General features: G+C 54.7%; 1 protein-coding gene across 5 annotated transcripts in view; it reads right to left on the bottom strand.

Moving 5' to 3' along the window:
• Positions 1-22,814, bottom strand: part of COQ8A (coenzyme Q8A) — a 45,992-nt gene that overhangs the window by 1,179 nt on the left and 21,999 nt on the right. For all 5 annotated transcript variants that reach the window (XM_028831060.2, XM_015114338.3, NM_001258190.1 and 2 more), the window contains 12 exon segments: positions 20,136-20,546; positions 19,809-19,875; positions 8,658-8,732; positions 4,205-4,327; positions 3,592-3,677; positions 3,320-3,460; positions 2,720-2,801; positions 2,501-2,594; positions 2,130-2,271; positions 1,709-1,816; positions 1,425-1,490; positions 1,028-1,114 (listed from right to left, as the gene is read on the bottom strand). In XM_028831060.2, coding sequence (XP_028686893.1) covers positions 1,028-1,114; positions 1,425-1,490; positions 1,709-1,816; positions 2,130-2,271; positions 2,501-2,594; positions 2,720-2,801; positions 3,320-3,460; positions 3,592-3,677; positions 4,205-4,327; positions 8,658-8,732; positions 19,809-19,875; positions 20,136-20,546 — 1,482 coding nt within the window.

Raw genomic sequence — 22,814 nt, 5'->3', positions numbered from 1 at the left:
CTCACTCAAAACTCTGCTGTAAACTGGATTACATCACAGTAATGGGCATAAACTCAAACCCACAGGGGCCGGGAACACGAGGGTAACATGAACTGGGCTGATGCAATACAAAAGGGAGTGGTGGGGCCTGTGGCAGAATGCAGAGGATGCGTCCCTCCTCGTGGCACTCATTCCAAGTTTTAACAAAACACTGTTCTGGCCAAAAAGAACAGAGTCCGCGGGCCTGAGCTGGCAGGGCCTCCCACCATGCGTGTCTGAGTCTGCCAGAGTCCACCCAAGACACATCCAGCGGCTGTGTCTGCCCACAGGAACTAGCAGCCTAAGGAACCTGCCAGCAGCAGAGCAGGGGAGAAGAGCTGCCACCAGGGACAGCCTGAGGTGGTCAGAGGGATGGGGGGCCAGGAATCAAGTCAGTGCGAGTGGCCATACGGAAGAGGTGGCAGGGAGCTGCTGCCCGCTGAGGGCTTGCAGCTGAGATAAGGGAGGCTCAGAGATCCTGACATGCCTCAAAAGGCACTCCTACCAGACGGCAAACCCAAGGCTTGACCTGGATTTCTTTAACTCCTTCCCCACTGTCAAGCAGCAAGCGGAAAATGCCGCCTTGTGGGTGGCTTCGGGCGGCACCAGCACAGACGTTCGCCTTTATTTAAAAGGCTTCTGAGGCTTCTTCCGACTCTCCCCACGGAGGCTCGATGAGGGCAGGACTGGGGCTTCCCTTCCCACTTGCTCTGCACGTTGGCTCAATCAAGCCCTGACCCCAAGCCATAAGTGGGCGAGAGTGAGAGGCAGAAACAAGAGCTTCATGACAAGTCCCCTGAGTCCCCAACTCACTGAACCACTCGGAAAATCTCACGCACAGCATGGCGGCATGGGCCGGGGCAGGCCCCAGCTTTCAGACCATGCCCAAGGAGGCCCAGGCTCTGGGGGCCCCTTGAGGGCAGCTGCCCGCTGTGCTTTCATCCATTCCTACACAGGGAGCTGGGCCCTGGGTCGGCAGGTCCCGGGGATCCCCCGCAACCCTGCTCACCTTAACCTCGTAGCCGGTGAGGAACTTCATCTCTATGGATTTTGCCCGCACAGTCTCCCTGTCCCTGTCGGCAGCAGCCCTGATGATCTGGGGAGAGGCACAGGAGGGGACCCGTGGGCAGCATGGAAAGAAAAGCTCCCGACATCCCAGGGAGCCAAGTGCCACACTCAGGCCCACCCTACCCTCATCCTCTCCCTGCACAAGGCCCCCGGCCAGTGCAGTGACACGCCTGGCAGCTGTCAGCCTAAATGCCCGCTGTCACCAGACCTGAGGGGCAGGCAGCACAGTTGGGGACACAAGGGCAGGAACCCAGTCATTCTCCCCGCCCCAAGTCCCCCAGCATCCTGTCCCAGCCTCAGAAAAACATGGACCAAGGCCAGGGCCCCTCTCCTGTTACCTGAATGTAGAGGTCGGTGAAGGATCTGTCATATTCCCGCGTTGCCCCAAAATCCAAAAGAGCCACCTGGGGACAGAGACACCAGGAGAAGTTTGGCCCCGCTGCTCCATGGTGCAGGTGTGGGGCCAGGAAGGGGGTACAACAAAGGGTGGTGAGGATCCCCACTCCCGGAGCCCTGAGCTCTCTGCTGACTTTCCCAGGACAAGGGGCAGGCCAGGGCCTCACGCGCCCCATTCAGAGAAGGTCTCAGGCCTGGCTGCGGGTGCCCCCACCCTGGGGCTCACCTTGTGCTGCTGCGGGTCATAGAAGAAGTTGGACCAGTTGGGATCTGTTTGCATGAAGTGGAACTCGAACAGCTCCCTCAAGCACAGAACCAGGATGTTGTAGCAGATCTGTGGACAGCGTGAAGGGCCTGTATCAGGCGGCACCACACTGCCTGGTGCCCTGGGTGACTGGGGCCAGAGAAGCCCCTGCCTCCTGTTTTACCCACCGTACCCTGTGGGACTGTTTGATTCTCAGTGTCACTTGGGCCAGGGAAGGCAGCAGCTCCCCTGTGTCCCCCTAAATCCCACTGGTGCTACTTCAACGCCACTCACCCCCAGGGAGCACCTCAGGGCTCCAAGTCCCCGGCTAACACCATTAGGTCACCAAACAGCCACACAGCAGGGCCACCCCGGCCCCACCTGTCTGCTGGCGCAGACGCACCTCGTTCCGAATCTCCTGGCTGAGCCCTTCGGCCTGGTCCAGGGGGAAGCCGGACACAAGCTCTGTGGTCAGCACATGCGGGCTGCAGAGCTCATCCACGATCTCAGGCACATAGAAGAATGGGTGGCCCTTCAGCAGGTCCCTGGGTAGGGGCAGGAGGTCACGCCCTAGCCACAGGCCCTCCACATCACCCCCTCACACACACCCCACCAGGCAGAGGGCCCTCCACCCCAGGCAGGATGTGGCCTCGGCCCAGGCTGCAACCCCAGCCCTCTGCCCCTCAGAGCCAGAGAGGCCTTCACCAGCTGCTGAACATGGTCCCTTCTGCCTCCCTGGTGGCAACACGCAAGGGGCCCGGGCAGGGGCCACACCTGAACTTGCGGGCACAGGCGGCCTCCCGCTGGTAGTCACACTCCAGGGCCAGCTCCCGCCTCAGCACGTCGATCAGGTGCTCGGGGAACAGGCCTGGGCCGGAGAGGAGGGCATCAGCGAGGAAGGGGGCTCTGCAGGGAGGCCCCCTCTGGCCCCAGAACCTGACGCAGATGCCTGCCACCCCCTCCTGCCCTTGACCCAACCACCTAGCCTCAGACCTTCTGGAAGCATGTTGCTCATGTTCAGCACGGCCATGAGGTTGTTGACATCACTGTTGATGCTCTGGGCCACGCCAGGGTACTGCGGAGTATTGGCAGGGCAGAGGAGTTAGCCCAGGGAGATGGGTGGCCCTGCCTGGGGCACTCCCCTAACCCCCACTGGCTTCCCAGCTGTGTCCTGGCCCCAGCCCACACCCTGGAGGACCAGAGCTAAGACCCAGCCATGCTGCTGTAATCCTTGGACCCCATCACAGCCTTGTCATCCACCTTCTACTCCTGCCTCGCCTCACCCCCGGGAACATCTCAGGGCCACCCTCCCACCAGCTCCGGCCCCAAAAGCAATCAATTGTCCCCTGTCCCTGCACATCCCAAACCAAGCTTGCTGGGAGCCCCTCCGTGCCCCCAAAGCCACTCATTTAGCAAATACTTCCCAAGCTTCTGGTGCCAACCAGGCACTGGGGCCAGAGGACACCACATATGGCCCTACCAGGAGAGAGAGTGCCCTGTGGGACGTGGGGTGCAGAGGCACTCATGAGCCAGGCCCCAGCTCTGCCCCCTGCAGCCCCCATGGGGACAGGCACTGCGCACCAGGCTGCCTACCTGGATCTTCATGGCCACCTCGCGGCCGCCCTTCATGCGGGCCAAGTGCACCTGTCCGATGGACGCAGCGGCGAAGGGCCGCTCCTCGAAGTACTCCAGCTTGTCCCGCCAGCTGGGGCCCAGGTCGTTGTTGAGAGTTTTCTGGAGGGCAGGACCAGGGAGGGGCTCTGAGCACAATCCTGCCTGGGCCACCTGGAGAAGCCCCAAGTCTGTCTCCTCCACCCAGTGGGGGCCGAGGACCCAGAGGGCAGGCAGAGTCCCTGGCTCCTCACCATCATCTGCTTCAGTGGCATGAAGTCCGCGCTCTGCCGCACCCGCTCAAAGATCTTAGCCAGGTGGGGGTTGATGAAGGCGTCATCTGGAAGGCAGGAGAGTGACACAGGGCCAACCTGGGGATGAAAGTGCTCGCCCAGGAGCTGGGCAGGCACACTTCTGGGACGCCCCGGCCACCACACACTCCCCACCAGGAGCACAGGTGAGGCCAGAAAGACCGGAGCCCTTACAACAAATGCCCTCAGCCACTCAGTGTCCCCAGAGCCCCAGCCTCAGCCCAGCGACCTGAGAAGGTGGGCTTTTTACATGCAACATGCAGAGTTTTTCATAATTACAAAAGAAATTTGGAAAATAAAATATAGTAAAATGTTGAAATGACCTGTGTTCTGACCGCCTCTAGAGAACAATTTTTCCTCTCTGCTCTTTTTCCCATGTTTCTTTGGACCCAGAGCCACTCACCTGGAGACCAGGCCTATTATCCTCTAAGATCTCTCCCCAGCCTGCCCACATCTTGCCCACTGAGCTTTGGTGGGGCTACTGCTCCCGGCCCTGGAAGTTGACCCCCACAGCAGCCCACGCAGTCCCAGCGCAGCAGCCCCCGAGCCCACTCACCCTGGATGCTCAGCATCTGGCCCAGCTTGAGTGCCGCACCACGCACCTTGCAGAGCGTGCGCACGATACGCTCTGCATTGGCCTCAGACAGGAAAGGACTGGAATCCAGCACAGCCTTCTTCCCTGTGGGCGGGCAAGAGGGGTCACCATGGCACTCGGGGGGGTCTGGGAGTAGGATGGCAAACCCAGCCTGACACAGATGGCGGCTCAGTGTCTTGCCTCCCAGGCATCCATAAAACCAGCAACACAACTAACTACTGTTCCATGTCCACCTCCCCAAGCCTGTGTGAGGTGCATCCCCAGGCCCTACACCAGCGCCTCCCAATACACACACACAGGCATGCACACCTACATAATGTGCACACACACACACACACACAGGGCCTCTCCCTTCCACATGGGTACCTGGTGGGCCGTGGCAGGGCCATGGTACTGCCTGTCGCTAGAAGGGGCATGGGAGGGGAGACCCCAGGTGAGGAGGTGCCAAGCCTTTGCCCTGTGCGCCCCCACCCAGGGCACTGCACAAAGGTCCGCTGCACCTGTGGGGTCGGCGTGCATTTGCACATGGGGCCAAGTGGCTGCAGCCAGAGGCCTGTCCTCAAGGAAAGGGTGCTCAGGCCAAGGGCAGCACAGCCCAGGGGTGCCCATCTCTCCCCTCCACCCACAGAGGTCCCCTGCAGCTCAGTGCAGCCAGCTGGACAGTCATGAGCATGCAGTGACCCCAACGGTGCAGGTGGCCTTTTTCCAGTCCACCAGTGGGAGGGCTGAGGGCCGTGACTCAGGAGCGGCAGAAGACCGGCTAAGTCAGCTGCCAGCAGCCGTGTGGCCCAGGGCGGCTGAGCCCCCTCTAGCTTCCATGCCCTCCTGGGCCATCAGCTCAGTGCTGCCTAAACAGGGAGGTGCCCCTGTCCAGAGGCACAGAGAGGCCTGAGCAGAGATCTGGGGCTCCGAGTCCTTCCACCTTCCCTGAGCTCTTTAGCACCCCTCTTCGCCAGGTCTCCAGCCCTTGTGACATTCGCACCTTCTCCTGCCTTCTGTCCTGTGAATCTAGTTAGATCTCAAGCCCCAAGAGGTCGCAGTGCAGCTTCCTCCCCTCTGGCCCCCACAGCACCCAGCACTTGCCTCAGCTCCAATCACTTCAGGCCTGGCATGGCACTCGGGTGGCACACGGAGCCAGGTATCCAGCAGGAGAAGAGAGAGGTGACCGTGCCACTGCCCTCTGCCCCAGAGCCGGGTGCAGCCTGGCCCCTGAGAAACCAGGGTGGGGCAAGCCGCCCTGAGAACGGAGGCCCTGCAGCCCGGAAGAGGAGCCTCAGAGAAGACCCGCATCTGCCCACCTGTGCAGGCAGCCACATGGAAAGGGGCCAGGCTCACTCCAGGCTCCCAGATAGCAGGAAGGGCCCTGGGAAGGTGGGAGACCTAACGTCTCTGGGGGAAGAGGCTGAGCTGCCCTGGGAGGCTGAGCTATGACCCATGGGCAGAGCCAGTCCAAGAGGGCTGGGCCCAGAAGGGTCCCTGGGCCACCCCCTTCCCTTAGGCAGCAGCAGATGCCGGCGCCAAAGGAAAGGCAGTCAATGTCCCCTCCGCCCCCAGCCCTGTGGTACTTGTGGGCTGGGGGCTTGGGCCTGGGTCCCTGGGGAGGGGCGGGCAGAGAGGGAAACCTTTAGGAGAGGCCACTGCCCCAGGCCAGAGGAGGGACAGTCTATCTCCTCATGACACACAGAGCAGGCCTAGGCTGGCGGCAGTGCTCCTGAGAGATGCAGACAGTGCCTGGCCCAGTCGGGGCTTTCCCAGGTAGCCCATCGGCAAAACTGGTCAACGCCACAGGCTGGAGGCATGTCCCCTGCCCAGGCAGGGCTGGCTGTGAGAATGACTTAGCAAACGGGGATGGGTCCAGGGCTACGGCGGCGTGCACCCAGCTCAGGAAAGGACCTTCCAGGGCAGAGCTCAGCCAGGGTGGCCGGCACCCTCCAGGCCAGAGGGTGCCAGGGCCTGGTCAGGAAACTGGAGCACAGTTTGGGGCTGCTCAGGGCCACCGTACTCCAGCCTAAGCCTCGGGTCCCACTCTCAGGGCTACCGATGCCTGGGCCCCTTAACCCCCAGCCTGGGGTCACCACTGTCCCTGACAAAGAACACCAAGTGTAACTGTGGAGCCAGCCTGGCCTCTTCCCTGCTTGGATGAGGTAGTCTGGAGAACAGCCAGCTTTGGAGAGGACCGCAGAGGACAGTGGGGGAAGGCTGGCTTCTCCTTCCAGAGAAATCCAGGCTTCATTTCCCTGAGGGTTTCAGTACTAGCGCTAAAAATACCCTTGCTAAGCCCTCCGTCCTCAGCCCCTTCCAAGGACATGCATGCCGCCCGTGCCCCAGGACTCAGGGCCTGTGGGAGGGACTAGTGCTCTCGTCCCAGAAGGCAGCGTTGGTGGGTGAAGGGGGGATGTCCAGGGACTGGCAGGGCCCCCAACAGAGGCTAGCCCAGGCTGGCAGACAGGGCTGTGAGGACCGCAGTGTGGCCAGTCACTGGGTGTCTCTGGGGGTCCCCATAGGCGGGGGTGGAAGGGAGTGATACCAGAATGAGCTGATATTCCCTGAATGGGCCGGGGCCAGGGGACTTGGCCCAGAACTCCCAATGTGTTTAGGAAAATCCACCAAGCAGATGGCTCCCTTGGCGCTGCTCTCCACACCCCAGGCCCCACTAACAGGAAAGCCCCTGCTGGGCTGACCTCGCACCCACCTGGCCCGGCCCCCATGCCTGAAGAGGCCTGAGGAGGCGCCCAGCCTGGTGCTCACAGGCAGAAGGCGGCAGAAGCTCAGTGTGCCCCACTCCTCATCACAGCGCCATGAACCCCCGAAGCCTCAGTGTGGTCCGTCCGCAGAACCTCTCCAGAGAGTCCAGCCACAGCGGGCCACCAACCTCAGTGGGATGAGTGTCCTGACCTGACCACCTGCCTGACCCTGGCTATGACCTTCACTTCAGAGATGAGGTGCCTCTGCAGAGGCTACAGCCTCCCCAGGTTACTGGGCTGGTGAGGAGCAGCCTTCAGGATCTGCCTGCACACCTCCCGTCCCCAGCCACACCTGACCCGGCCAGACCAGCAGGCCACAGGGACCCCCAGAGAGTAGGGCGGCAGCAAAAGGTGGGTTTACAAGGAGGTGTGCGGGTGTGTGGAGGGTGTGTAAGAAGGTGTGTGGAGGGTAAGGAGGTGTGTGGGTGAGAGGTGGGTGTGTAGTGTGTAAGGAGGTGTGTGGGTGGGAGGTGTGAGGTGAGTGTGTAAGGTGTGTGGGAGTTGGGTGTGTGGAGAGTAAGGAGGTGTGTGGATGAGAGGTGGGTAAGGAGGTGTGTGGGTGAGAGGTGGGTAAGGAGGTGTGTGGGTGAGAGGTGGGTAAGGAGGTGTGTGGGTGAGAGGTGGGTGTGTAAGGAGGTGTGTGGGTGAGAGGTGGGTGTGTAAGGAGGTGTGTGGGTGAGAGGTGGGTGTGTAAGGAGGTGTGTGGGTGAGAGGTGGGTGTGTAAGGAGGTGTGTGGGTGAGAGGTGGGTAAGGAGGTGTGTGGGTGAGAGGTGGGTGTGTAAGGAGGTGTGTGGGTGAGAGGTGGGTAAGGAGGTGTGTGGGTGAGAGGTGGGTGTGTAAGGAGGTGTGTGGGTGAGAGGTGGGTAAGGAGGTGTGTGGGTGAGAGGTGGGTAAGGAGGTGTGTGGGTGAGAGGTGGGTGTGTAAGGAGGTGTGTGGGTGAGAGGTGGGTAAGGAGGTGTGTGGGTGGGAGGTGTGAGGTGGGTGTGTAAGGTGTGTGGGAGTTGGGTGTGTGGAGGGTAAGGAGGTATGTGGGTGAGAGGTGGGTGTGTAGTGTGTAAGGAGGTGTGTGGGTGTGTGGAGGGTGCATAAGGTGTGCAGGTGTGAGGTGGGTGTGTGGAGGGTGTGCGATTGGTGTGTGGAGGGTGTGAGGTGGATGTGTGGAGAGTAAGGAGGTGTGCGGGTGTGTAGAGGATAAGGAGGTGTGCAGGTGTGCAGTGTGTGGAGCGTGTGTAAGGAGGTGTACAGGTATGAGGTGGGTGAGTGGAGGATGTAAGGAGGTGGGCCGGTGTGTGGAGGGTAAGGAAGTGTGCGGGTGTTCAGTGGGCATGGAGGGTGTGTAAACAGGTGTGTAGGTGTTTGGTGGGTGTGCAGGGGGTGTGTAAGGAGGTGTCCGGGTGTGCAGAAGGTGTGTGGGTGTGCATGCAGCCAAAAGCAAGGGGCTAAGTGGCCACTTTGGGCCAGGAGGAGGAAGGGCCTCCAGCCTCACCCCCTCTAAAGCAGGTCAATCCGTCTGTATGAACAGCCTCATCACCCAAGGGACTTACGTGGAACCCCATGCAAATGCGGCCCAGCTGGCTGACACTCCCAGAGCACAGGCGGGGCTGGGGGCTGACAGGTTCAACCCTCCCAGGGCCCACCCTGCCCCTCCCACTGAAGGGTCCGGCTCACCTGAGGGGTCCTCGGAGCGCAGGCTCTTCTTGGCGACCTCTGCCAGTGCCCCAAAGCCAAGACCCACTGCCAGCCCTGCAAGGAGGTGGGGGCAGGCACTCAGTGCTCATGCAGGGCTGGGGCCACCACCCACCCACAAGGCCTGGGGCAGCACCACACAGACACCGCTTGCACCAGGAGCCCTCGCTGCCACACCAGCATTTTGAAAAGTGGGGAACAAGGTGGGAGATGCCACCTGTTGTTTTAAGAGAACATTTGGCTCGAAGTAGGTGTTCCCAGTGGAAAAGATTCAGGAATCCCCCACCCCCCACCATCACCTTTGATAATCCACAGGCTCACGGGCACACGGACACTCCAAAGTGATGTCAGCTGGGAAGCACTTGGGAAGGACCCAGTACAAATGGGAAGACGGACCAGGGATGGTCCGGAGACTAAGGTCACCCCAACCACACAGGGCACCCTGAGAACACAACCACCCCCTTCAGGTCTGAAGAGCCTCCAATCACCTAGACTTCCCTAATTCACTGGAACAGGAAAGGTGCTGCCACAGGCATACAAAGCACTTGGTGGAGAGAGTGAGAACACTTTCGGCTCTCCCTAATCCAAGCCAGGGGGACAAGGGGCTCAGGCGGAGCCCCTGCTGGGGAATGGAAGGTCCTCTCGCCCACCCTGCCCCTTCTGCGGGGCTGGCAAACACTGACATCCGAGGACCGTGGGATGCAAGGTCTTCCCTTTATCCTCTTTCACAATCTTCCGAATCGAAGCCCACTAACACCTCATTTATCCAAAAATCAGTCAATGAATGATCCCAGCTGCTCAAGAAAGCCACCCCCGACCCCTGCCCAGGAGCCCAGAAGGTGCCACTAATGCCACACCTCACCCAGGGCCAGTATTCTCTTCCTTTATACCCAGCTCTAGCTGGCTTTCCAAGGTAGGCAAGGGTTAGCAGAGAGAGGGTGAAGAGCACCTGGCTGGGCACGGTGACCACGGCCGGCAGGGCTGAGACCAGAATGGCCGCGCAATGAGCCAGCCTTGGAGAGCCCCGCAGCCCCGCACACGGGCAACATCGCAACATCGCAGCCCCGCAGCCCCGCAGTCCCGCATGACTTTTATGAAAAATACAGAACTTGTTGAAAATTTAATGAAAAGTAAATTTTAAAAATAAAAAGAAGATAACTCAATTTTTTTAAAAATGTTTTTGCAATACATTTTTACCCACACCTAGGCAACAGTGCACCCTCCATGTCCCCGGCTGTCTGGGAAGCCCCTGCCTCACAGGCTGTCGTGAGGGCGTGAGTAGAGCACTCGCCAGGCCAGGCACACGCAAAGGCCACACAAGTGGCTGCTGTTGTTCCGGTGACTCTACTCAAAAAGGCTGGACCGACACAGAACAAAAGAAATAGAAGGCAAGCCACACATATAATTGTAACTTTTCTAGCAGCCACATTGAAAAAGGCAAGAAGAAACATGCAAAATGAATTCTAATAGTATAATTTACTTAATATACCCAAAATGTTATCATTTCAACAAGTAATCAAAATAAATATCAGAGATATTTTACACTTGTGTGTATGCATGAAGTCTGTAAACGCCACATATGTTTTATACTCAGCACATCCCACTGTGGACCAGCCGCATTTCTAAGGCCCCGTGTGGCTGGCGGCTCCGTACCAGGCAGCATGGGGCAGGATAAGCCAAGCCTACAGGCCCTCAGGAGTGATGACACACACATGGTACAGATGTCTGCTGTGCTGGGACAGGGATGCCTGGCAGGTACATCAGCTGTTTCTCTCGCTGTGGGAAGCCCTGGGCTTAGGTGGGAGCCAGAGTCCCAGCTTAAACATTAACTCCCTGATGCCTGCCCACCTCTGCCCCACCAGCACTCCAGCACACAATCTGACTTAGCAAAATAAACGAAGACCGGCAACACCAGCCTGCGCACTGCAGTGACCTTCACCAATGTCTGTGTCTGGATTCTTCTCTGCCTGAAGCAAGTCCAGAGACAAGCCCACAAGAGAGGCAGGTGGCTCCACAGGTTACCAGAGATGCCACAGCTGTAGGGTGGGCCACATTAAGCTCCTCCTTCTGCAGGCAAAGGTGTGTCCCCCTCATCACCCTCCATCAGGACCCCCCTCAAACTGTTCTCTGGCCACTTCTGGGCTCACAGCTCTCCACTGGCATGGACCTGTTATTAAACAAATGACCAAAAGAACATTCCACAGAGGAGGCCTCAGGCCCCACACGTCCCTCAGGACCGACCAGCCAGGTGCCAGGCCAAGGCACTGCCCACTGATGGACAGAAAGGCTCCACTGGCAGGCTCCCCAGGGGGTAGAAACCAGTCTAGCTGGCCGGCAACCCTGACCTTGGCCTCACGAGCTCCTGCACCAGTGAACCCAGAATAAACTGAGGCCCTCCCGCCCCAGGCTCAGCGCATTGCTCGGGACCCCAGACCAGCCTCTGCCCTCCACCAGAACCAGCCAGCATCGGAGGCATCCAGAAGATAAGCACCTCAGCTGAGACTCCCCGGGTCCTTGTGGGACCCCACTCGGCACCCCCACAGCCCTCAGGACACCCAACACCTCTCCCTGCTCAGATCCACATTCTAAGAGCACCCCCGCTCTGGCTTGGCCCACATGGCCAGGAAGGAAGTCCTGGAGGACAACCGGCCCAAGCACAAGCTCCAGGCTCTAAAGCCACTGTCAGCAGCCTCGCTTCCCTCCTGGCCTGTTCCAGGAAAGCTTCTGACATGTTTCTCACAGAAGTTATGCAGTGAAAGAATGACAGGGGAGGGAGGGGCAGGCTCTCCCCCAGGCAGGAACACAGGCTGCTCCTATGACTTCTGGACCCCAGTCCCTCACAAGGCCCCATCCTTCCAAAAGTCCTTCTGGGAGGTCATCAGAGCCAAACAGAGCCCTCCCGTGAGCAGTCACTCGGCTTCTGACCAGATGGACACCAGGAGGTTAAAAAATGCCAAACGTCAAACACCTTCCAACAAACAGGGCCCTTCCCAGCAGGCTGGGTGAAAAGTGCTTAAGGGCAGCGGTGAGTAAGTAAAGTTCCTTGGAGCTTTGGCTTTACCTGCCAGAAACTAGGCCTGTTGACAGAGAAGGGCTCGAGGGAATTTCTCTACCAGCAAGGGGTAAAGATACAGCTAAGGATAAACAGCAGCGAATTACAAACCAGGCGCTGCCCTAAGCCCAGCTTTTACTAAGGCATCCAACAACCCTCGTCTGACAGACAAGAAATCCCCACAGAAAATGCAGCGGCCCAGGAGGCTTCCCTTCACTTCAAGGTGTTCCTGAATCCCCAGTGATTCAGTCTTTCTCTATCACCACCTGGTATCCTCCAGCTGCCCCCAGCCTCAAGGGAGGACAGGGAGCCTGGGGGGAGCTGCAGCCCACAGCATGGGAGGAAGGTGCACCGGAAGGGGACAGGAGTTCCTAGCGGCTGCTCTCACGGGTTCTCAGGATCTGTCTCTCTGTTCCCAGAACTGGACTGGTAGGGGAGGGGAAGCCCTACCACCCCTCTGGGGCCTAATTACAGAGCCTGGCCAGGCTCAGACTTCCACACACACCACAGAGGCCTGGGCTCTAGTCCCAGGGATGTCACAAATAACCATACAGCCCTGGGCCATACGCTTCTTCTTGGCTCAGCTTCCTCATCTGTAACAGGAGAGAAGAAGAACCGTCCTCATCTCCAACACAGAGCTCCTGAGATACACAGAAAAGCCCCTTTTCAAGAAGGCTCCTGAGAAGGAAGAAACACATTCCCACGCCCCTGCCAAGGGTGCAAAACTCTTGGATCTAGAGCACATCTATCTTGCTGCAAAGTGGACCCAGAAGAGCACTGGCACTGCAGGAAGCATGGCGTGTGCCCTCAGCAAATCATGCTGGCGTCACTGCCTGCCACTCCTCGCTGGCCTTGTATGCAGCCCTGTCAACAAAGGGGCATCACGCCAGCAGGGTAGAGCAAACAGTGCTGCTGCAGGGGGTCCTGAGGACCCAGCCAAAGGGTCCAACAGCATCGCTGCTGTGGGATGGCTCTGAAGGCCATGGCAAGCTACAGCCAGGTCTTGAATGGTGTCCAGAAACCAAATGATATCGTGAGTCTTTCACAAAACTAAGTCATTCCATTTATTATCCTCTATCTTGAAGCATGTCCTTTATACTTTTGCACTGTTAAAATGTCCTTTTGAAAAGATAAAGTGATGGTATAAAATGGTGCTGCTTTGTTTTAAATGTCCTCACATGCAAAATTTAAAAAATAACCACCCCAAGCCCGTTCACCCAATGTTTGTTTTAAATTTTACCACTGAGATGAGGGACACAAAAGTTTGGGGGGATGGGGCACAATGGTACCAGAGAGAGCTTTGCTGCTGGTGTATTAACAGTATCCAAAGGGTACTGGCATCTTTGGGAAATTAAGCAACAAGAGCCAACAGCCTAAGCAATGCCCGTTTTCTAGCATAAGAGAGTTACCTTACCTCTTAGGAAACCCAATGGAGTCTCATAAACTATATTTAAAAGCAAAGTCTTTTTCTGGGAGTAAGGGACACCCTAACCTTTTACCTTTTAAAAATAATAGAATACCCAAGGGTCCATTCCCTCTACTCTTCATTCCTGGCCCACTGACATGCTTTTTCTCATATGAGCATCTCCTTGTTTTCACAGGTCAAATTTCAAAATCCTTTCTACACAGAATCAAATAGTATTATTGCTTCCTATTTCTTTACTTTTTGTTTCCTGTCTTCCTCTCTCCCCTTCTCCTCTCTCCCCTTCTCCTCTCTCCCCTTCTCCTCTCTCCCCTTCTCCTCTCTCCCCTTCTCCTCTCTCCCCTTCTCCTCTCTCCCCTTCTGCCTTAATGATGTGGATTGAAAGTCCCTGTGTGAAGGCCCCAGGAACCACCACAGTGCTATGCACAAAGCAGTGCTCAACTCCTTCTGGCAAGTCTTCTCTAGTGTCTCCTCTATCCATTAAAGTCTCATTTCTGTAAGTGTCCAGTTCCCAATGTATAGGTACAGACGAGATAAGTCATCTCCTCTGAACCTGCAAGACTGAAGGATAAATGGAAACAGGGATAGAAAATACAGAAAAAAGCAAAGGAGACAGAGGAAAAAGATCTAACATATGTGTAACTGGAGTCCTAGAAAGAGAGGAGAGACAGAATAGTACAGAAACAATATTTGAAGAAATGATGAAAATTTTCCAAAACTGATGGAAGCCACAGTTCAAGATGTTCTGTAAACCCCAAGCAGAATAAATACAAAGCAAACCACACTCAAGCATGTCACAGTCAAACTGCTAGAGAACAAAAACAAAAAGGAAATCGTAAAAGTAGCCAGAGAAAAGAAATAAGCCATAACTTTCAAAGGAGCAGCAATAAAACTGATAGCCACATTTTCAAAACAACAAAGTAAGAAAACAATAGAGGAATATTATTAAAGTGATCAAAGGAAACATCGAATATACTACCCAGCAAAAATATTTTCAACATCAAATATACTACCCAACAAAAATACCTTCAAAAAACAAAGTATGATGATATTTTCTTTTTCTTTTTTTTGAGATGGAGCTGTCGCCTGGGCTGCAGTGCAAGGGCGCCATCTTGGCTCACTGCAACCCCCATCTCGCCAGTTCACGCCATTCTCCTGCCTCAGCCTTCTGAGTAGCTGGGACTATAAGCACCCGCCACCATGCCCGGCTAATTTTTTGTATTTTTAGTAGAGACAGGGTTTCACCGTGTTAACCAGGATGGTCTCGATCTCCTGACCTCGTGATCCGCCCGTCTCGGCCTCCGAAAGTGCTGGGATTACAGGCGTAAGCCACCACGCACAGCCGTTTAATATATCTTAATAATATCTAAAAAGTGTTCTAAGGTATTAGCATTATTGGAGAAGTAGTAAAAATAATCAATCACTTATTTTTATATTGTAATAAGTCAAGATGCATGCTGTGATCTCAAGAGTGATCACCAAAAGAACAGTAAAGGAATATAAAACATAAGAGCTAACAGAAAACATGCACAGTCATGCATCATATAACATTTCAGTCAACGGACTGCATATATGACAGTGATAGATTATATCATATTTTTACTATACCTTTTCTGTGTTTAGATACACAAATACCATTGTATTACAGTTGCCTACTGTATTCAGTACAGTAACATGTTGCACAGGTTTGTAGCCTAGGACAAACAGGCTATGCCATACAGCCTAGGCATGTAGCAGGCTATATACCATCTAGGTTTGTGTTAAGTACACTCTGTGATGTCCACACAATGATGAAACTGCCTAACGACACATTTCTCAGTCTGAATCCTTGTTATTAAGACACACATGAGGGCCAGGTGCGGTGGCTCCTGCCTTTAATCCCAGCACTTTGGAAGGTTGAGGCAGGTGGATCACTTGAGGCCAGGAGTTTGAGACCAGCCTAGCCAACATGGAAAAACCCTGTCTCTGCTAAAACTATAAAAATTAGCTGGGCCTGGTGGCACACACCTGTAATTCCAGCCATTCGAGAGGCTGAGGCAGGAGAATTGCCTGAGGCTGCACTGAGCTGAGATCACACCACTACATTCCAGCCTGGGTGACAGAGTGAGATTCTGTCTCCAAAAAAAAAAAAAAAAGAGATGCATGACTATAATTTTTTTTTTTTGAGATGGAGTCTCGCTCTGTCCTCCTGGCTGGAGTGCAGTGGCACGATCTCGGCTCACTGCAAGCTCCGCCTCCCGGGTTCCTGCCATTCTCCTGCCGCAGCCTCCCAAGTAGCTGGGACTACAGGCGCCCGCCACTGCACCCGGCTAATTTTTTTTTTTTTTTTTTGTATTTTTAGTAGAGACAGGGTTTCACCGTGGTCTCGATCTCCTGACCTTGTGATCCACCCTCCTCGGCCTCCCAAAGTGCTGGGATTACAGGCGTGAGCCACCGCACCCGGCCGCATGACTATAATTTTAAGTCTTTGATTAATGTAAAAGAAGGCAAGACAGGAGAGAAAAGGGGGGACATAACAGATAGGTCAAATAGTAAACAAACAAAAACTAAGGTAATAGATATAAACTCTAACACATCCGCAATTGCATTTAAATGTAAATGGACTAAATATTCTCACTGTAAGAGTATCAGTCTACACTTAAAACACACAAAAAAAACCAACTATATATGCTGCTCATAGAAGATATGCATTAAACATAAGGACATTTTAAACGTTGAAAGTAGAGGGGAAAAAAAGATAACATGCAAGCATTACCCAAAACAAAGCTGGAATGTAGCTATAGCAATATCAGACAATGAAGACTTTCACCGAGATGAAAAGAGGCATAACATAAGAACAAAGGGTCAGTCCCTAGGAGGATATAAGAATTCTAAATCTGGCCAGGCACGGTGGCTCACGCCTTTAATCCCAGGACTTTGGGAGGCCGAGGCGGGTGGGTCATGAGGTCAGGAGATCAAGACCATCATGCGCCTGTAGTCTTAGCTACTCCGGAGGCTGAGGCAGGAGAATCACTTGAACCCAGGAGGCAGAGGTTGCAGTGAGCCAAGATTGTGCCACTGCACTCCAGCCTGGGCGACACAGCGAGACTCTGTCTCAAAAAAAAAAGAATTCTAAATCTGTAGGCAGCAAATAACATAGCTTCAAACCATACAAAGCACAAGTCAACAGACTAAAAGTAGGTAAATCCGCAATCATAGCGGACTTTTTAATGCCTCTCTCGATAGCTTATTGAATAAGCAAACCAAAATCACTTAAAAATCTGATCAATATGAATAATAAACCAGACTAGATAGACAGATCGCTGCACTCAACATTAATTATTTTCAGGTAAACATGGAACATTTACCAAAATATTCCCATTTGGAATCAATGGCAAGACCCTTATTTATAACAAAAGAGAAAACCAAGGTAGGGCCCAAGGTCACACTGGAAGCAGAGTTGTAATTAAAGGCCAGCTATTATGATGACCTAAAGTTCAGTTCTGACCCCATATCCAATATATGACCCTTTCTTTCACACCACTCTTTAATAAAATCTAATATCCACAGATTAACCTGCCCATAGCATCACAGTCATAATGTCCCATAGCCAAATTGGACTTAGGACTCATGCCCCCATTTCAGCATCAAAATGAGCCCCTGGAATTGGAAAGTCCTTGACTTCCACGTCTATATAGCTGAACACCTACTGCTGACCTCGCTGAAAACCCGTCTGGGCCCCTGCAGCGCCCCACCTCCCTGAGACCTACAGCAATCCCCTTCCTTCATAACCCCGGGTAGAAACTTCCTAGTCTGCCAGTCTGCACCTGAAAAACACCTTTCCTCCATGAAGGGAAGAAAGGTTAGAGGTATTTTCTAGGAGAACAAAGTCGAACAGTGCGACTGGAAACCGGACAGTGACCCACCAGTAAGCTATATATTTCACATTGCAGTGAAGAATATACTTAAACAGTATGTATATGTCTCTGAAACTAAAATATCTTGCCATGTGTATAGTTCATTCTAAGGATGCACAATATTAATTCTAATCTTTTCTATTTAATTCCATTCTGTTTAAATTGTTCTGTTTTTTGAGACAGAGTCACTCTGTCACCCCCGCTGGAGTGCAGTGGCGCAATCTCAGCTCACTGCAACCTCCCCTCCTGGGTTCAAGCAATTCTTGTGCCTCAGTCTCCCAAGTAGTTGGTATTACAGGCACACACCACCACACCTAGCTAATTTTTGTATTTTTTCTAGTAGGGATGGGGTTTCACCATGTTGGCCAGGCTGGTCTCAAACTCCTGACCTCAGGTGATTCTCCCACCTCAGCCTCCCAAAGTGCTGAGATTACAGTTAACTTGTTTTTATATGCTGATCCTGACACATTAAGGTAATTTCACAGTTTTCTAAATGTTCATAACCTACAGTTTGAAAGGTTCAACTGGGTGAGCTAGAAGGCCCAGAAATCCCCACCAGGGCCAGAACGGCACGTTCTTTCCTGACCTGGCTTCTCTTTCCTCCCATCTTGCCATCTCCAAGCCTGAAACATCACCTGCCAATTGCTAGGGCAACAACATGCGTGTCTCTGAATCATAGCTGTGGGCAATCCTCCAGCACACAGACACCCACAGATGGCTCCATGCATCAGGCAGGTGTCAGCAAAGGCTCCAGAGGCTTCTGATGCTACAAAGCACCCAAGACCAGGGCTTCAATTCCACTAACCCAGGCTCCCTCTGGCTGCCCATAATACCCCACCCTCTGAGGAGAGCCCTCTACCTTTTTTTCCTACACATCTTCCCATATATAACCATTTCCACATCAGTCTCTTTCTTCCTTAACCCGTCACCCAAAAGGGTCTGACTTCTGCCTGCTTTGCCAGGACTTTATGGTGCTCCACCAGATTCTAATTCACCATCAAGACTTTCATTCTGACCACTTTTCCCAAACAGCCTGCCTTAGCTCTACCACTTCTCCCCACCCCACAAACACTCCCAGGCGAGGACTGCACCGATCCTGAAACACGTCAAACTCAGCCTTCCAGGGACAGGCTCACCAAGAGTCTAGAGTGAAGGGAAGAGGGAGGGGACAGAGAAAAGCTACCGATGTGAAAATAGGGTAGCTCCTGCCCTCAAAATCATGCAGAAAGAAGACAGACTCCATTCAATATTTTAATAAGAAATAATACATGTTACCCAGTGACAAGCCAATATGCAAAGCAGGTAACATGCCAAGTCTTCCAGGGGATAAGGACCATTAGAGGCCATCAGGGCAGTGGCTCTAAAACTCATTCTGACAGCAGAACTCAGGAAGGTGTGATATTCTATGACGGACTGCTTGAAATGCTACCCCAGGAAAAGGAAATAAGCAACACTCTTGGCTATCCCATAGATGACACTTCATACTAAATTCCCCAACGGCTAAGTAACAGTGGGTGCCAAATATTAAGGTAACAATTAGGAAAGAAAACCTTACAGTTGAGAAAATTCTATCCAGTTAACCAAGTCTGCTCAGCACCTTGGAGAGGGGGGCCATCCATCATTCAATGTCAGAACCCACACATTACCCAGCTCCCAGAATACCAGGCTCTCAGGGAGCACAGTAGTACATGAGCCTCTGCCCAGAACCAGTCTTGAACAAGTAGGATGGGGTTTCCAAAAGAGAACAGGCAGGAGCGGAGAACAGCATATATGATGGACGGTGTATGGGAGGAGAAACATAAACCAGAAAAGTGACAGGCAGACCCATGAGGGTGCATCTCCATGACCCACCCAGCACCAGCACCATCATGGACCACTCAGACCTCTGCTGCCTACAGCCCTGCAACTAACCACTCACCCAAGCTCAGGGTCCAAATCAAGCCACCAAAACTGTGGCTTGCATTAATTATATCACCCTGGAGAACCTACTGAGGACAGCTGAGTGTTAAAGAAATGCAATCCCAGTAACTAACTTACAGTGTACCACAGCAAAGGAGATGGCGCTTTAACAGGAACATCTGGGCCAGCGAATTAGCAGCAGACATGACAAACATGTCATCAGAGCAGACACAACTGCTATAAATCTTCACTATAAAATCACCCTTCAACTTGTATAAAAAGAGCGCATGTGTACTAGGCACGATGACTATTCAACCCCCCAAAGAAAAGTACAGAAAAATGGCTTGAAACAGCAGCAGCTGGAGGCCACGGCATCTTGTCACTCCACTCATGAGCCGCAGGCCTGGGGGAACCCAGGGCTGCCTAAATGTCTGGTCCCAAGGGAAAGAAAGCCCTGCTGAGCTACTGAACAGCCCCAGGGAAGAGCTTTTCCTCACTACCCAGCCTCCTTCCTGAGAGGCCTCCAAAGCAGCGGTAGTGAGCCTGAGGCAGGGGTGAAACAGAGATGCTGCAGACACCGCCTCCAAGCAAGGCCTGCCGAGCAGTCCAAGCTCAGCTCCTGGCATGGCATCGACCCTGTACCAACCCACAGGGAAGAGCCAGGCAGAGCTGGAATCCAGTAACTGAATCATCCTCCCATGAAAAACTCCAGCTCCCCCAACAGCTCATGCAGGGGCAGCTGCCGCCACCTCCTCCCCCAACACCTTCCAGGGGATACTGCTGGGTCCCCACCTCCAAGCAGGCCCCATTGTGGTGCCCAGGCAGGGCAGGTGAGGTGGCCCAGGGGCACACAGCCACCTTACCTCCGAAGTTGGCCAGCCGGCCAATCCTCGTCACGGGCACCTTCCGCTCCCGGGCATGCTCACTAAGCTGGAGGGAGACCAGAAAGAGACCTGTGGAATCAGCCAAGGGGACAGGACCAACCTTCAGAGGCTCCTGTTGCCCCCACATCTCCTCTCCACCCCACAGGCAGCATCTCCGCCTGACAGCACACTCCACCAAGAGAAGGCCTCCACGTTCCTAAAAACCCCAGACCACAGCACCCAGGAAAAGTCCCTAGAGCAGGACCCAAGGCCAACACTGCTGTGGGTGGGAGCTACCTCAGCCCTCCAGGGGCCTCCCAGACGTACCGTCTGTTTGTGCTGCTTGTTCTCAGGGCGAGCCTTAGCCTGCCGGGCCTTCTCAATGTCCTCAGCTGTGAGGCCCCCCACAGGGGATTGGTCCTGGTGGAAGAACCTTCGCTGAAAGCCCATGGCAGAGAATGAGTCTCTGGCGTTTGCAAAGAGCATCCCGTTGGCCCTGCCCAGAGGGGAGGCAGCCTGGCCGGGGAGCCCGGCTTCTCTAAAGGGTCCACTGGCCACGTAGGCAGGAGCTGGGCCCTCGCTGTGGGCATGACCCAGGGGCGGAGGCGCTGACTGGTTGGGAGCAGAGGCTGCAGAGAAGTCTGTGGAGGCTCCGGCTGCCTGCGGGACTGAGAAGTGGAACTCCCCTTCTGGGCCATCGAAGTTCTCACCAAAATATTCTTCATGTTTATCCTGACCCTGCAGGGAGCAAAGACCAGCATGAGGAGAGCAAGAGCGAACCAGGAGCTCCTCCCTGCCTGTCCCCTGCTGCCTAGGACAGCACACTACCAGCATCCCGCCCCCTCCCACCTCCAGAGATGGCACGGTGCTGCACCCAAGACCCAGCACCCTTCCCAGCCTGGGAGCCGAGACCTGGGCTCCAGCCCTGCTTCTGTTGGGGCTCTGCTGTGTGGTCCTAGGTGGGACACTGAGCACCTACTGTGTGCCCAGCCGGGGCCAGGCCAGGTGCACACTATGCCCGCAGCAGGTTCCTCGCCTATAAAACAGAGCCAAGGAGGCCTCCAGGGCTTTGGAGATGGTAAACCAGGGCGCAAACGACAGGGAAAGCTCTGAGAGGGGAACACATAGCCTAAGGCTGGCAATGGGTGAGGGAAGCATACCAATGGGCCCACCTAAGCCCACAGCTCACTGCAGACATGGATGCCACCGGCCAGCCGGAGTGTGCATGTAAGAGATTCTCACTGGAGAGGTGGTCACAACCAGGACAAGGCCTGGCCGTCCCTAGGAGTTCAGGGTTCAGGGAAATGGAGGGGCAGGGGAGAGGATACGCCGTGTATTCTTTGTGACGGTCACCAGGGCCTGAGCTTCGGGCCCAGGTCCTTTCTGCTTCTGAACCAAGAGTGACCTTGAGTGAGCTCCTGACCCTTCTCTGCTACTTCCTCATCTGAAAATAGGGCTCCTCACAGTCACAGTTACTGGAGGCCACAGACAGGGCCAGGAAACAGCACCCAGGAGCCTATAATTAGAACAGCACCAGCTTCTGGAGGGAGACCAGTGGCCTGGATTCCCAGCTTCAACTGAAAGGAATGAAATGCGCAGGCAGCCGCGTGCTGCCTGCAGGGTACGCAGACAGCAGGAGACCCAAGCCTCTCACTCTGCTGTCTAAGATGTCACAGGATGGGAGGGAGGAAAGAGACAGGTTGTTACGCTCACTTCAAAAACAGGAAACTGAGGCAAAGATGGCTGATGTGCTGGTGAAGGTCACCAGGCAGCAAATGACAGAGCCAGGATCCAACACCCAGGCTGGCCCTGCTGGCTGCGACACTATTCTCAGAGTAGAAACAAGTTGTATTTAAGTCAGTGCAGTGGCTCACACCTGTAATCCCAGCACTTTGGGAGGCGGGAGGATCACCTGAGGTCAGGAGTTCAAGACCAGCCTGGCCAACATGGTGAAACCACATCTCTGCTAAAAATACAAAAATTAGCCAGGTGCGGTGGCAGGCACCTGTAATCTCAGCTACTCGGGAGACTGAGGAAGGAGAATTGCTTGAATCTGGGAAGCGGGGGTTGCAGTGTGCTGAGACTGCACTGCTGCACTCCAGGCTGGGTGACAGAGCAAGACTCCATCTCAAAAAAAAAAAAAAAAAAAAAAAAAAAAAAAAACACCCACAGAAGTCATATTTAAATTCACAGAGCCCCTGGGAAAGCCTTGCCATGAGGAAGCCTGGACAAGGCCCTCCTTCTGCCCCATCGCTCCCATATGGTCCCCTGGCCCTGTGCTACTAACACCTGTCAGTGTCAGTGTGGAAGCCCAAGGCCAGTGGGGGGTCCCCAGGGCCCCGAGGGGACCCGGGCTCAGTAAGTATCTGCTGAATGAATGCAGGAGCAACCTTGACGGGCTGGAGGGAGACAGGCTCCTGGAGTCCGTGACCTTCCTCCCCTCAGCAAGAAGGGAGACAGCGAAAAGCGAAGCACTGAGGGAGTGAATGGCAGCGCACCGCAGGCGGCCACCCTGCTCTGAGGGAGTGAATGGCAGTGCACTGCGGGCAGCCACCCTGCTCCGGTGCCTACCCTGCCCCGGTGCCTCCTGGGTGGTGTGGCTCATCACTCACCCCTACCTCCCAGTGACTGAGGGGGAGGCCCTGCCCCTTCCAGACATACTTCAGGAGCAGAGGGTTGGAGAGTGCCTGATCTGGAGGCCCCGCTCGCATTATGACTAAGGCCTGCCCAGGCTGTCTCACTTCTGGGCGGGCCCAAGTAAGCTAGCTGGGCAAAACACCCAAGTTTTGAGTGTCCCACTTTCTGAGTGTCCCACGGGCAAAACACCCAAGAGTGAGGCCAAGGCCCCACACTGAGGCACCGAACCAGGCAAGGGGAGGGCAAGAGCACGGAGTCCAGGCTGGGAGGGGACAAGAATTCTGGTCCTGTCACTCATTATGAGTCCTGCAGCCAATTGCTTCGTCTCAGTTTCCTCATCTGAGAAATGGGGGTGATGGTCCAGGCCGG

The sequence above is a fragment of the Macaca mulatta genome, chromosome 1, assembly GCF_049350105.2.
Source record: "Macaca mulatta isolate MMU2019108-1 chromosome 1, T2T-MMU8v2.0, whole genome shotgun sequence".
NCBI classification, from domain to species: Eukaryota; Metazoa; Chordata; class Mammalia; order Primates; family Cercopithecidae; genus Macaca; species Macaca mulatta.
This window is presented reverse-complemented; position numbering and strand designations above follow the sequence as displayed.